The sequence below is a fragment of the Onychomys torridus genome, chromosome 3 (genome assembly GCF_903995425.1).
Source record: "Onychomys torridus chromosome 3, mOncTor1.1, whole genome shotgun sequence".
NCBI lineage: Eukaryota > Metazoa > Chordata > Mammalia > Rodentia > Cricetidae > Onychomys > Onychomys torridus.
In genome coordinates, this window is record NC_050445.1 from 79,589,011 (window position 1) to 79,604,425 (window position 15,415).

Below are 15,415 nucleotides of genomic sequence, written 5' to 3' on the forward strand. Positions count from 1 at the left end.
AGGAGCTCACAAACTAGGCTAGACTAGCCAGAAAGTGCCAGGATTCCTCCTGTCTCCACTTCCCCAGCAATGGAATAACAAGAGGGCATCACGATGCCGATTGACTTTCACATGGGTTCTGGAAATCAAACTCAGATCCTCATGCTGAGGGAAAAAGCACTTCACAACAGATCTATATCCTGGCTCAACAACTGTTGGGGAATATTTGTCTACAGTGTAAAGATGTGTCCTTGCCAAGGTGTCTTCTGATTGGTTTAATAAAGAGCTAAATGGCCAATAGCTAGGCAGGACAGGATAGATAGGCAAGATTTTCAGGGAAAGAGAGGAAGAGGAAGAGGAATCTAGGTGCATGATTTTACCAGTAGACTTGGAACAACTTAGTACAGTACTAAGAGGTAACGGAGCCACGTAGATTTAAAAAATATGGGTTAATTAAGTTGTAAGAGCTAGTTGAGAAAAAAACCTAAGCTAAGGCCAAGCTTTCATAACTAATAAGTCTCTGTCATTATTTACAGGCTAGCAGTCCAAAGACAGCCGACAAGAAAGCTTGCTACAAACAACTTTGATTTTTTTTTTGGTTTTTTTTTTGGTTTTTTTTTTTGTTTTTTGTTTGTTTGTTTGTTTTTTTGAGACAGGGTTTCTCTGTGTAGCTTTGCACCTTTCCTGGATCTCGCTCCGTAGACCAGGCAGGACTCAAACTCATAGAGATCTGCCTGCCTCTGCCTCCCAAGTGCTGGGATTAAAGGCATGCGCTACCACCACCCGGCTTACAACTTTGATTTTTAACAACACAATTCTATCACTCGTCCTGCTATGATGTACCCTACTGTGAGCTCTGGTGTGCTTGCTGTCAGTGACCTAGGACACTGCTCTTAACCTATTAGACCTACTCATGAGGAAAACATCTCACATAATGTAATAATAAAATTTTAAAATACTAAAATCAAAACGTGTATTTTTTCTTATTCCTTAATTTTAATGAAGTATGTAAGATGGCTAGAACATATGCACATGTTCAAAAATAGTTAGTGGACTTGGTAAAGAAGGATAAGACCCACTAAATAAGTTTATATAATGTATTTGTTCCTATGAACTAAGAGCAAGTAATCCCACTTTGTAAAACAATGACTTTCCTATTAAAATTTTTTCACATATATATAATTATTATAATATATATATACATATGTGTAGTCATATAAAACCTTATAGGTTTTTTGTTGTTGTTGTTTTTGTTTGTTTTTTTAGTATCTTACATTTTTTTCCCTTTCTTTTTAAATTAGAGTCTTGCTATGTAACCCAGTAAACCTAGAACTCACTATCCTGTCCAGGCTGGCCTGGAACTTTGGGTCCTCATGCTTCAGTCTCCTGAGCAGTAGGGGAGACACAGTTATGAGACACCATGCTTGGGTTCAACACACACACACAATATCACTTGTTCGTTTGTTTGTTTACATGTGAGTGTTTTGCCTGCATATATCTATGTGCACACATAGATACCTGGTGCCCAAGGAGGTCAGAAGAAGGCACTAGATCCCCTGAAACCAGAGTTACAGATGGTCGTAAGCCACCATGCTGGGACCTGAACTTGGGTCCTCTCAAAGGGCACAGTGGTGTTAACTACTCATCTCTCTAACCTCAGTTCAGTGAAAGTTTTAGGGAAAACACAAAGAAAATGAGATTCAGGGAGGACAGAGTTAGTAACTTCTACACTTTCAAATGTCTATATGTTATAGCTTGTAACATTATAAAAGAAACCTCTGAGGAGAGAATAAAAGACAGATGTGGAAAAGAACAACGTGGCACACTAAATACTAAGAGTATATTGCCTCTTACAAGCTGACCAGCCCCTTGCTCCACACCATCAACAACAGATGATTCTATTCCCTGACCACGTCCACACAATGCTCAACAGATTAGTTCTGCTGGATAGTAAAAGCCATCACAAGGCACTTAAAAACACAGGGTCACTTTTCCAGATGAACCGTGCTTTTTCTAGTGAGATTACCTATATACTATATTCTGAGGAGAAAGGACAATGTTGGTTTTGTTGCTTTTTAATCCCAAAATTATCCTTTCAAAGACATTTCCAAGATTACTATCTACTTGTTGAGTGACTCTGACACTCCATACTTCTACTCACATAACCTTCACAGCAATATAAATTACTTACCTCCACTGTACAGTAATCATTTCCTTAAGATTTCCTAGTCATCCTAAAGGTTACAAATTAATTTCTAAACCTACTTCATTCTTTTTGTTTGTTTGTTTTCATCACTAGCTTCACCTTTACTCAGTTCAAAATGTCTCCTAAATTTTTCATCTACTTTAAAGTCAAGGTAAATATTTCATATTCCTAGAAAATTCTCAGTCCAATAAGATATTTTCATATATAAGGCTCTCTAGGGATCTAGTCACCAATGAAGAATATATGAGCTTAAGTATTCTGAGGCCATAGATTGTTACTCTAATAGTATAAATGTGTATCATTGCACATTCAAATAAAGAACAGAACTGGCTAAACCAATAGGGTGCAGTTAAGTAAACATTTGGAGTATTAATCACTAGCTGCTTCATGGCATAACTGCAGTTATTCAAATCCTACCTTTAAGGCTCACAGTCACATCCCACAGCACAGTGGGAACCCGAGAGCAGGGATGGGCTTTGTTCCCTGGTACTGCATAGACAGGCGTGGTGGTGCACATCTGTCACCCTAGCACTTGGGACATGGAGGCAAGCACAGCACAAGTGCAAGTTCATTCCCGTACATCCAGTTTGAGGCCAACTTTGGACCCGTGAGACCCTGTCTCAAAAATAGAACAACAGGGGGCTGGAGAAATGGCCCAGTGGTTAAGAGCACTGGTTGCTCTTGCAGAGGACCTGAGTTCAGTTCCCAGCACCCACATGGTGGCTCACAGCCTCCTGTAACTCCAGTTTTAGGGGACCTGACACTTTGTTCTGGTCTCCATAAGCACCAGGCACAGACATAGAACAAATACACAAGTGCAGACAAAACATTCATACACGTAATTTCTAAAAAAAAAAAAAAAAAAAAAAAAAATTTGAAGAAATAAATAGATAAAACTACAGCTAGGCAGAGGTACATGCCTTTAACCCCAGTACTCCAACACAGAGGAAGGAGGATCTATGTATATGACTTTTAGGCCAGCCTAGTCTACATAGCGAGCTCCAGGCCAACCAAAGTTACATAATGAGACTCTGTCTCAAAAATAAAATAAAATAAAATAAAAAAACAACAATAACAAAACTACAGGGACAAAAGAAACACAACAAAAGGATTGAGAACATTAACCAGGAAGTCATCACCTAATTGGGGATGTTTCTTTTAAGGTGTAAAGAATATTACAGGAAAGAAAATTCTGGGGTTGGAGAGCTGGCTCAGTGTTTAAGAATATTTGCTACTCTTCAAGAGGACCTAGGTTCAGTTCCCAGCCCCCACACTGAGTGCCTCACCACCACCTGTAACTCCAGCTCCAGATCTGACACCTTCTTCTCTGATCCCTGAAGACACTGCATACATGTGGTAAACATAGTGTACTCAGGCATAAACAAATCTCTGAATAAAATATTCTGTCCTGTTATTATATAAAGAAACAAAGAACATTTGACAAAGAGTAAAATAAAAATGAAGAGTCCACCTTTATTCTAAGTAATATAAAATTAGTTATTGTGTTTCATATCTGATATTACGGTGTTTTTTTTTTTCCCCTTTTGGCTATAAACGTTTATTGACACCCAAATTCAATCTGAAATTAACAGAAGTCAAAGGGTTCTGATCAACAACTGTCAATCTAATGGAATAGCCAATGCCATCCCAACTGCCCCACAAGAGAACATCCCTGATTCATACCTTACAACCTAGGTGAATTGGAGACTGTTCTATCTCTAATGGAACATAAGTTCTCATTTTTTTATAGGATTTATTATGTTGCTGCCCAACACACTACCCCAAAATTATTCTCCCCTCCTTTTCTCATGTACGAACATTAACTGAACACAGTTTAACAGAGAAACAAGAATCAAAGAGGACATGTTGGGTTTGTCTGTTTGGTTGGTTAAGACCAAAAAGAATACTCTTGGCCACAGGCAGTGGTGGCCCATGCCTTTAAACCCAGCACTTGGGAGGCAGAGGCAGGCAGATCTCTGTGAGTTTGAGTCCTGCCTGGTCTACAGAGTGAGTTCCAGGACAGTCAGGACTACATAGAGAAACCCTGTCTTAAAAAGAAAACAAAACAAAAACAAGATATTCTTAAGCAAGCAAGAAACAGGATAAACTAGCACCCCTCTGGTGGAGCTCAGGTGAAGAGTTCCTCTCAGCCCTGCTCTATGATGTAGTGATTATGCTAATATCTGTAAGAAGGGCATTTGTCACCATCCCTATCCAGCCAAAAATTACTTTAGCCTTTTATTTCAAACTACATAAATATGGTTAAAAACTATTAATGCATACACAAATTATATCACTTATTTTTAAAATAGTAATCTGTTTAATGAAGCTTAACCATGAAAGCTTTTATAACTCATTAAATATACACACCAAAGCATGTCACCATGCAGACTACAAGTCCCTAACACTAGATTTCCTCTTCACTTTCACAGTATTCTTATTCTTAGCAAAAATCAGCATCAAAAGCATTTCTTATTTTAATAGCTTGGCTAATAAATATACTGAACATCATAAAATGTAGGAAAAGTTCAGTGAATATAAACTTACTCTTCAGCAAAATCTTTGCATCTCCATTTTCTTTCTTGATCTCACTCATTACTTTATGTTTCTTTTTTTCTTTTTCTTTGTCTTTCTCTTTAATTTTGTCTTTGATTTTATCTGAAATGAAAAAAAAATACTTAAAACTGTTAATTTTTTTTTCTCCATGAACTTTAGTTCAATTTCTAGAAGTATAATACATAACAAAGCTGAGTGATTACACACGCCTTTGATTCCAGCACAGAGGGAGGCAGCGGGAGGTGGATCTGTAGCCAAGGACAACACAGTGACACCTGATCCCTCCCTACCCAAAAGACAAAACAACAAAAAAACAAAAACAAAAAACACAATACACATAAAAATCATGATGACTGGAAAAAATAAGCCTTTTTTTGTTTCCTTTCTCAGTTTTAAGGCAAATTTCTACACTTCTTTCACCTAGCATACAATACCGATCAAAATTTATCAGTATACATTTAATTTCAATGATTATTTTTACTCATTTCATGTCAACCAAAATATGGGATTGATTTAAATTACATAAAACAACAGGCTATCTTTACTGGAGCAGGTAAGTAGACTGGGAAGTTATTGCTCTGAAACTGAGCACATTCGTATTATTAACAAACTGCCAAACCTGAGGTTTTATCACATGAATTAAATGAAGAAAATGACCACACAGAGCTACAGTAAGACTAGACACTAGCTTCCTTACCCTTCCACGTTTTAGGAAGAACATGGCTAGCTAGTAAAACTGTGATATTAAGTTATGTGACATAAGAACTTAGTGATATATATCCTAAAAAATCCAAACAACTTTATGAAATGCATACTATCCTGCTGTGGAACAATCCTTTTTCACATTATGAATATGTATTATTCTTATTGGTTAATAAAAAGCTGACAGACTGGTAGCTGGGCTGGAAGTTACATGGGAAAGCCAAACTGAGAATGCTGGGAAGGAGAAGGGTCGAGTCAGGAGCAGTCAGGCAGACACAGAGGAAGCAAGATGAGGCTGCCGCACTGAGAAAAGGTACCAAGCCACTTAAGTAAGCATAGGTAGGAACTATGGGTTAATTTAGTGTAAAAGCTAGTAACAAGCTTGAGCTACCGGCCAAGCATTTACAATTAATATAAGCCTCTGTGTAGTAATTTGGGAAACAGCTGCCAGGTATTTGGGAGTTGCTGGCAGGACAGAAACTTCTGCCTTCACCATCTTATTAACTATTGTTCAGTTAATTTCCTATGAATCTAGTCAAGAATAAATATATGCAGAATGAAAATAAAGCAAAACCACCCTTGCCTTCAAGAGCTTATTATTATTACAAAGCTATCCTGGAAGCACATAATCTTGTAAAACACCACCGATTTCACAATGTTTGTGAATACTGCATAATCCCTTAAAAACTTTTCCTTCCTTTTCCTAAGTGTCACCCTAACCCAGGCCATAATCACATGATAACTAGAATGCCAGTCTCAATCAGATCTTACCAGCAGAAACATAATGCCATTTGCAAATCTGCATTTTCCAGCAGCCACATTAAAGCATAATAAGCAACAGGTGAAATAACTTTTAATAATGTATTTTACTTAACTCAATATTTTACATGCACACCTCTTCCTCTGTCTGCACAGGGGTGTGTGTGTGTGTGTGTGTGTGTGTGTGTGTGTGTGTGTGTCTGAGATTGGGAGGTGGAGGGGTTGGGAGCAGGGATATACCACAGCATGCATGTGGAGTGTGTGTGTGTGTGTGTGTGTGTGTGTGTGTGTGTGTGTGTGTCTGAGATTGGGAGGTGGAGGGAGCAGGGATATACCACAGCATGCATGTGGAGTATGTGTGTGTGTGTGTGTGTGTGTGTGTGTGTGTGTGTGACTGAGACTGGGAAGTGGAGGGGTTGGGAGCGGGGATATACCTGCATGCATGTGGAGTCCTTCTTTCCTTTAAATTTTACATAAGTTCTGGATATTGACTTGGGCCATCAAGCTTGTGCAGCAGGTGCCTTTACCTGCTGAGCTAGCTCACTAGCATGGGGAAACTGAAAAGCCTGTCTTAACTGCCTCCTTTAAATTTCATCGAATTCTCTAACACGTACAGCTATGATAAAGTGAGGGTGCATGCTCAGAAGACAGAGGTCAAGATCTCAGACCCTTGGTCTTGGTTGTAAAGTTTACATGCTATCATGCTGTGGATATCGCTCTGTATAAATAAAATGCCGTTTGGCCAGTGGCCAGGCAGGAAGTATAGGTGGGACAAGAGAGATGAGAATTCTGGGAGGTGGAAGGCTGGGGTAGAGAGAGACACTGCCAGCCACCGCCATGACAAGAAAGATGTAAGGTACTGGTAAGCCACAAGCCACGTGGCAAAGTATAGATTAATAGAAATGGGCTAAATATAAGAATAAGAGCTAGACAATGGTAGGCCTGAGCTAATGGCCAAGCAGTTTAAATAATATAAATGCCTGTGTGTTTATTTTACAAGTGGGTTGTTGGACTAACAGGGCTTGGCAGGTGCTGGAGAGAAGGTCTCCAACTACACTATCATTTCTCCATCTCTTTACAAGGAAGGGATTATAAGGGAAAACAGGACCTTGGCATTGTTGTTTTCTTTAACACACTGTTCCTGAAAAGACTGGTTCTTCACCAGTTCTGATTCATTTATTTTCATGAGCAAGAATTCCGCCAGGTGTAGTAACTCACACCTTTAATCCCAGCACTCGAGAAGCAGTGGCAGGCGGATCTCTGAGTTCAAGGCCGCCTAGTCTACACAAGTTAGTTCCAGGACAGCCAGAGCTATGAGACCCTGTCTCAAAAAAAAAAAAAAAATTAGTTTTATCCTTCATAGTCTAACCTAAAGTTTAGACTAACCTTTCTAACTTCTAACTTGTCTTCTTATTGCAATCCTTAGAATGACAGCAAGATTTATTCTACTATAAGAACAACACGCTGTTTGAAAAGTCAAGCACAGAGTAAGTACAATTTTATTCAGAAAGTGTTTAAAGGTATCAGGACAGTTACTGTGCTCAGAAACAAACCACCGTAGAGTAGCTGATGTTTGACACTGGAGTGAAAGTAATGGGGAAGGTATTTTCAACAGACAGCACCACAATTGACTAGTCAAGCTCAGAACGAAAGAGAATCTAATCAAATTCCCAGAAGACATCGAAGATCTACATGAGGTGGCAGCTGGTGATACTGCAAAAGTAATGTGTCAAAGGAAAAACTGGCAAGATGGATTCATTAATGTTCTTCAAAAGACACTATCGAGACTAGAAAGGCAAACCACACAAGGGAAAATATAACTGTCAATTACTATTAGTCAATATAGACCCATCTAAAGATCAGGGACAAAGCTACTGAAATGGATCAAACACCTCACAACAAAAAATATATAGAAGGCTGTGCTGTAGTGGCACACACCTTTAATCCCAGAACGTGGGAGGCAGAGGCAAGAGGATCTCTAGTTCAAAGCCAACCTTAGTCTACAGAGAGAATTCCAGGACAGCCAAGACTACACAGAGAAACCCTGTCTCCAAAAGCAAAAGAAATAAAATAAAACAAAATACATACATGTAAAGATATAGGAGTTCGAACTACAAAACGTCACTATGTATCTATTAAATTGGCCAAAATCCAGAACATCGACAGCATCGTTAAATGCTAGTAAGAAGTGGAACAATAGTTCTCACTCGTAGCTAGTGGACAATGCAAGAAGACATGTGAGTGCTCTCTTACAATACCACACACACTTTCCTAAGCATCAATAAATTTCACTGCCTAGTTTTTATCCAAAAGACCTAGAAACTTAGGTCCACACAAAAAACACATACATACATAGTTGTATCAGGTTCATAATTATCCAAAACAAAAGGAAGCGATTAAGATGTCCTTCAGTGGATGAACATAAACTCTGGCATACCCGAGTGACAGGATATTCTTCAATGCTAAAGGAGAAAGTAGCTATGAAACCATGAAGACAGAAAACATACATGAGTATTACTAACTGGAAAAAAAAAAAAAACAGTTTAAAACACCACATACTACATGACTCCAACAACACAAGATTCTAGAAAAGACTAGAGCTTGATAGCCAGCTGCTGTGGACATCACTCTGTATAAATAAAATGCTGACTGGCCAGTAGCCAGGCAGGAAATATAGGCGGGACAAGCAGAGAAGAGAACTGTGGGAAGCAGAAGGCTGGAGTGAGACACTGCCAGCTGCCGCCATGAGAAGCAACATGGCAACATGTAAAGACACTGGTAAGCCACAAGCCATGTGGCAAAGTATAGATTAATAGAAATGGGTTAATTTAAGATGAAAGAAGTAGGTAACAAGAAGCCTGCCACGGCCACACAGTTTGTAAGCAATGTAAGTTTCTGTGTGTTTACTTGGTTGGTTCTGAGCGTCTATGGGCCTGGTGGGTGAGAGAGATTTGTCCTGACTGTGGGCCAGGCAGGAAAACTCTAACTACAGCCAGCTAGCAGAACTGGCAAGCCTTAGGATCCAATGAGAGAATCTATCTCGGGGGTGGGGATGGGGGGGGGGTGGGGGGTTTGTACCAAGATGACTGAGCTGTAAAGTAGCTGACCACCTGGAACCCACATAAAGGTATAAAGTGAGAACCAACTCCAAAGTTGTCCCCTTACCTCTACATGGGCACTACAGCACACATATTAACAAAAATAATAAGGTGGTGGCTCCTGAGGAATGAAACCTAGATTGAATTCTCACCTCCACATGTAGCCACACAACACACACAAAACAAACAACAAATATGTTTTGAACAGAGCAGAAGCATAAATAAAATCTTCCTGATATATATAGTACATGAAAACAGACAGGCATATGTATACATATATGTGCATATGTATACTTATATGAATGCACATGTCTGTATATATAAACATGTATGCATCTACAAATAAAACTATTTAAAATGTTATACATATTAGATAGAGGGGGGTTGGTTTCTAAGTTGTCCTTTGCCAAATAGTAGCACGATCATTTTAGTCACTCAAGAATATAAACAATGGGCTGTGCTCAAGTAAATTAAGGAGTAAAGGAAAAAAAGTAAAGTAAATAAAAGTAGAGGACATGTACACCTGCCTTAGAAGATAGCCAGTTACTGTAAAGTGAAAACAGGATCATGCAAACCAAGGCCTCCAAAAAAGGAATACAGGAACAGAGTAGAAAAGACGCAACATGTATCTGTGTAAATGAAATAAAGACAATTTTAAAGACATCAAGACTAATAAAGCCCTACAGAAAAGGATCTTTGTTCTGGGTTAAATTATTTGCAAAGTCTTATAAGCATTAGTTATTTTACTAAGACATGAGAAATGACTAAGCTGAGTTAGGAGTTGATGATGTAGCTCAACTGGTAAAGCACTGGCCTAGAATGCATGAAGCCCTGTACTCAGTCCCCAGCACTGGATGAGCCACATGGGGCTCATTTCTGTAATCCCAGCACTGAGGAGGTGGAGACAGGAGGATCACAGCTCCAAGATTACTCTATCCTTACTTTGATTCATTACCCACATTTCAGTAAAAAGGAAGTTCTTCGAAAAGGTTCACTGGTGGCTGGGGAGATGGTTCAACAAGAGCACTTACTGCAGAGGACCAAAGTTCAGATTCCCAGCACACACATGGTAGTTCATAACAATCTATAACCCTAGTTCCAGAGGATCAGACAGGCATGCACATGGTACACATATATGCATGCAGGGAAAATATTCATACAAATATAGTAAATAAATAGATCAAAAAGAAAAAAGACTAAAAGACTAAAAAAAAAGACTAAAAAATTCATTTGAATTTATTTAAGTAAAAAATCATAAAAATTCAAACTGGAAGTTCTTATGAAATATCAAAAAAAATTCCATGCTAAAGCTTTCAGCTACTATACATTTTTGCAGCAAAAGCTCAAATAGGCTTCATATTATCAGCTTTAACTATCCTGGATATAAGCCATAAGTCAAGACCATTAATGCATTCATGAAATCAACTGATCTGAGCAACCACACTGCTATCTCCTTGAACTTCCTACATCCAGCCAAGAATAATCCACTGCTGGAAAAAGATCAGAGAGCAAGCAGGAAAAAGAGGGAAATGAAACTGGAAAAGCAGAGGGACCGTAAATGTACAAAATGACAGGACAATTAAGAAAACAGGGAGGATGAGGAAGGTGAATGACACTGCACAAAGGCCTCTATGAGCAGTGAGTGACTGGGGCAAGGAGGGCTTCTCACAGCCTCTCTCCAGCACACAGCTAAGCAAAGCCACCGACCCCAGCAAGTCACCCTTCTCCCAAGGGCCTCTGTGGAACAGCACTGGCCTCCATCAAAATATCTCACTGTGTGTCAGTGATGCTAGACTATACCAGACTAATTCTCACAATCCTATCTTTAGAATTTAGCTTAGGCATCTCTCTTCTCCATACTTCCTGTAATTACATGATTATCATTAAGTAAATGAATATCCAAATCTACCTAGACAATCCCTGCCAAACTCCACACCTTCATTTCCTTAACATACTTATAACCAAACTGTCATCGTTCATTCTCTTTCCCGAGGAAAAAAGGTCTCAAGGAAGGAGGGAAAGACGCAAAGGTACAAAATACAGATGACATGAAAGTGGAAGAGGGTTAGTGTGGGAGGAGGAGACACCCCTGGTGAAGATCAACAAAAAACGTGTATGAAAATGTCCTAATGAAATCCATTCGTTTGCTTGTTAATTTTTAAAAAGCTAAAACTATGAGTGTCTCAAAGGGACAACACACTAATTAAATCTCTTCAAAACAAAACAAATTAAACAAACCGACTTGCTTCTGCCTAACTAAAAAAAGAAAATGCCATTGGTGTTAGCAGGGCCTAGAAATCCCACTACATGGACTGAAGTAGATAGTTTAATAAGTCCAGGCTTGAGAAAATGGGATATAGTTATGCCTCACAGAATAGCAGGGGATGCCATGATTGGTATGAAACTTCCAGAAGTTCTTTGTTCTCCCATATGTTCTTTGAAAGATTACAGAGAAGAGAATGGCTGTCATTTTCTTTGGAATATCCCTACATATCTGACCATGTGAACACACTAAATTTGCAAAGGAATGTATCTCAGACAACTCAGAGCATCCTGAAAAGGACAGCTTGAAACAGCTGAACAAAAGGGAGGATGGTAGGCTTGGCAGAGCTTTGTTTACACTGCATTATCAAAGGCAAGCAAAGGAAAGGCTATTCTTTGCAATAAGGCCCAGAAACTCACTGTTTTCTCTGAAGTTTTTAGTTCTGTTCCACTGGTATGCCATTCAAGAATTTCTGTAGTCAATACTTAATTTTTCTGTCTTGTCTTCCACCTCTCACCAATGCCATTCCAGACTGATTCCTTACCCAAATGTAATATCTCAACATTTTTGGTAATTACACCTAAGCATGCCTTTGCCAGCCAGGTGGCGGTGGTGACTCACGCCTTTAATCCCAGCACTTGGTAGGCAGAGGCAGGCAGATCTCTGAGTTTGAGGTCAGTCTGATCTACAAAGCAAGTTCTAGGACGGCCAGGACTGTTAACACAGAGAACCCCTGTCTTGAAAAACCAAAGGAAGGGGGAGGGGGAGAAAAGGGAGGGGAGGGGAGGGGAGGGGAGGGGAGAGGAGGGGAGGGGAGAGGAGCGGAGGGGAGGGGCGGGGAGGGGAGGGGAGGGAAGGGGAGGGAAGGGAAGGGAAGGGAAGGGAAGGGAAGGGAAGGGAAGGGAAGGAAAGGAAGGAGGAAGGCAGGAAGGAAGGCAGGGAGGGACGGACGGGAAGGGAGGATATGACACAGGTCCTAGCTGTGGTGGAGGAGAAAAGAGGGAGAATAGAGCTAGAGGCAGAGACATCTGGGACAGTACATGGTAGACATGACCAGAAAGCTGAACTGGGCCATGTGAAAGGGGGGAGGGAAGAGGGGAGAGCCAGGGGCCCAAAAGGTAAAATAGGCTGGCATAGACAAAATGGCTTGGTTAAAGAATCAGAGTAGTTTGGGTAGGTGGCAGGTTATGCTAGTCAGGAGGACCCTGTAACAAGTAGGGACTGAGGGATGATGGGAAAACCTGACCGGTGTCTGCTCTGCTATGTTAATAGGCACCTCCATTAGCATTTGGCCAGGGTGTGAGACCTAATCGTGTCTGTCTCTACTAGTTTATGTTATTCACTGTCCAATTAACTACAAATACAGTTTACTTTGCACCCCCTGCTCACAGCCGGCAACACATCTGCACTTGTTTAATTCCTGTAAGATGTAAGCAGAAGGACAAACTAGGGGAGTCACAATAAAAAGTAAAAATCTTTTTAAGATTCAGAATTAGCCAAGCATGTGGTGCACATCTTTAATCTCAGCACTAAGGAGCCAGAGGCAGGTGGGTCTCTGTGAGTTTGAAATCAACCTGGTAATAGAGTGAGTTCCAGGAATGTCAGGGCTACATAGTGAGACCCTGCCTAAAATTAAGAAAAAAGGGATGGGGGGGGGGGGGGTATTACTAGGAATGTGAAAGGAAACCTTTCCCTTGAGAAGATAGATGTGATCTGACAGGCATGGGGCAGATAGCATTTCAAATACCTGACTGACCCTCCTCTCGATGTGTCTGTCCATCCAAGCAGACACAATTTGCTGAAAGGGTAAACAGTCTTTAAAACAGTAAAAACGGATATATACCAAGAACTCCGAGCCAGGCTGTGACGGCGCACATCTTTGATGCCAGCACTTGGGAGGCAGAGGAAGGCGGATCTCCACAGGCCAGCCTGGTTTACAGGGTAAGTTCTAGATCAGCCAGGGCTACACAGAAAATCCAAAACAAACATCAACAAAAAAGACTGCTGAGATGGAAACATCTAGCCCCACTCAAATAAGTTCATAGGACTTGGAAAGAGCTGAACTGAGAGAATCCTGGAGCTTCTGTTACTCGTACACATAATATCCCAGGCTATGCGGACCTCTGAAGATTCTTTCATTTCTGTTATTCCATGATTCTTTTTCTTGATAAATGAGAAAAATGTAGCACGACTACTCATACAGTAACAACCTCTATTTTATACAGTACTACAACGTCTATCACTTAATCTTCAAGAACAGGAAAGCTGCTGTCCGAGGGATGACTCTCAGAGGTTAAGACCACTTACTGCTCTGGCAGGGGGCCAAGGTTCAGTTCCAAGGATCCACATGACAATACATGGACCAGATCATTTCTAGCTACAGCTCCAGGGGATCTAATACCCCCTCTGGCCCCTACAAGCACCAAGCATACATGTCATAAACACGTATCTGTAAACAAACACTGCTGTGCCTCATTATTCTCATCCATAAGAGATCATGGCATTTGTCTTTTTAATTTTTATAAGGATTAAAGCCAGCATACACTTAATTTCCCACATTGTACTTGATAACTAATAAAGTTGACACTAGAATTTTACTAAGAAGACATCCCATAACACAGCATAGCAACAACAGTCATAGCAACAGAGAACTGTAGTAAGAAACAATTTAATTCATTTTAAAATGCACCTAAATAACAATTTTTAAGCAATTATACATACACATGCACAAAAGAAAAAGGTGTGTGTGTGTGGGGTGGTGTGTGTGTGTGTGAACTGCCTCAAGCATCCAATGCCCCAGTGGGTAAAATGCTTGCTGTGCAGGCTTGAAGACTCAGGTTGAACTCTCGAGAACCCACACAAAGTCAGTCAACACCTGAGACTTTCGTCTGGCCTCAATGTGTGCCATGATACACGCATGACCACACTTACATGAACATGCACATACATCCATCATGCTCACACATACAAATTTAAAAGGGAGGGGGGGTCAGTTTAGTATCTTGACATCTCTCACAAGGTAACAAGAAATATACTAAGTCGTCTTGGCTTTCCCAACTGTAATTCCTTACTCCAGACATTGAAGCAAGAAGAGTTCAAAGCCAACATGGGTTCCAAAGTCAGTTCCAGGCCACCCTAGGCTAAAACATGAATCTCTGCCTCCTCCCAAAACAAACCATTCTGTTCCTGTGACAAAACCCTGACCCAATGCACCTTTGGGAAGGGTTTATTTGGCTTACAGGTTACAGTCCATCATCAAAGGAAGTCTGGGCAGAAGCTCAAGGCAGGATTACTGTTTTGCTGTCTTCTACACCTCAGGACCACTTGCCCAGGGGGTGGTACAAGCCACAGTGGGCTGGGTCTTTCCATGTCAATCATTGATCAAGAAAATATCCCCAAAGACTTACCCACAGAGCAATCTGATCCAGGCAATTCATCAACTGAGGTTCCCTCTTCCAGATGACTGTAGTTTGTGTCAAGTTAACAAACCAACAAACGTCTAGCCTTCAAAATCATAAAATGTCCAAGTTTACAAGAACTTTGAGCATCTAGCCCAAATAGTTCCTTTTAGAGATGGAGACAATGAAATTAATGTTAAGTTTTACCCTTCTTACTGAGATAAGGATTCAGATGCGGGAGAGAGTTGAGTCAGTAAAATCCTTGCTACACAGGTATGAGGAGTTGTATCCTAGCATGTATATATATACATACATACATACATACATACATATATACATACATACATATACATATATACATATATACATACATATACATATATACATATACATATATACATATACATACATACATACATACATACATACACACACACATATATATATATATACC

At 40.1% G+C, this 15,415-nt stretch overlaps 1 protein-coding gene across 1 annotated transcript in view; it reads right to left on the reverse strand.

Moving 5' to 3' along the window:
* Nucleotides 1–15,415, reverse strand: part of Rsbn1l (round spermatid basic protein 1 like) — a 58,604-nt gene that overhangs the window by 29,786 nt on the left and 13,403 nt on the right. The window contains exon 2 of the mRNA XM_036181420.1: nt 4,733–4,843. Within this exon, the coding sequence (XP_036037313.1) occupies nt 4,733–4,843 (111 nt within the window). The remainder of the gene's footprint in view (nt 1–4,732; nt 4,844–15,415) is intronic.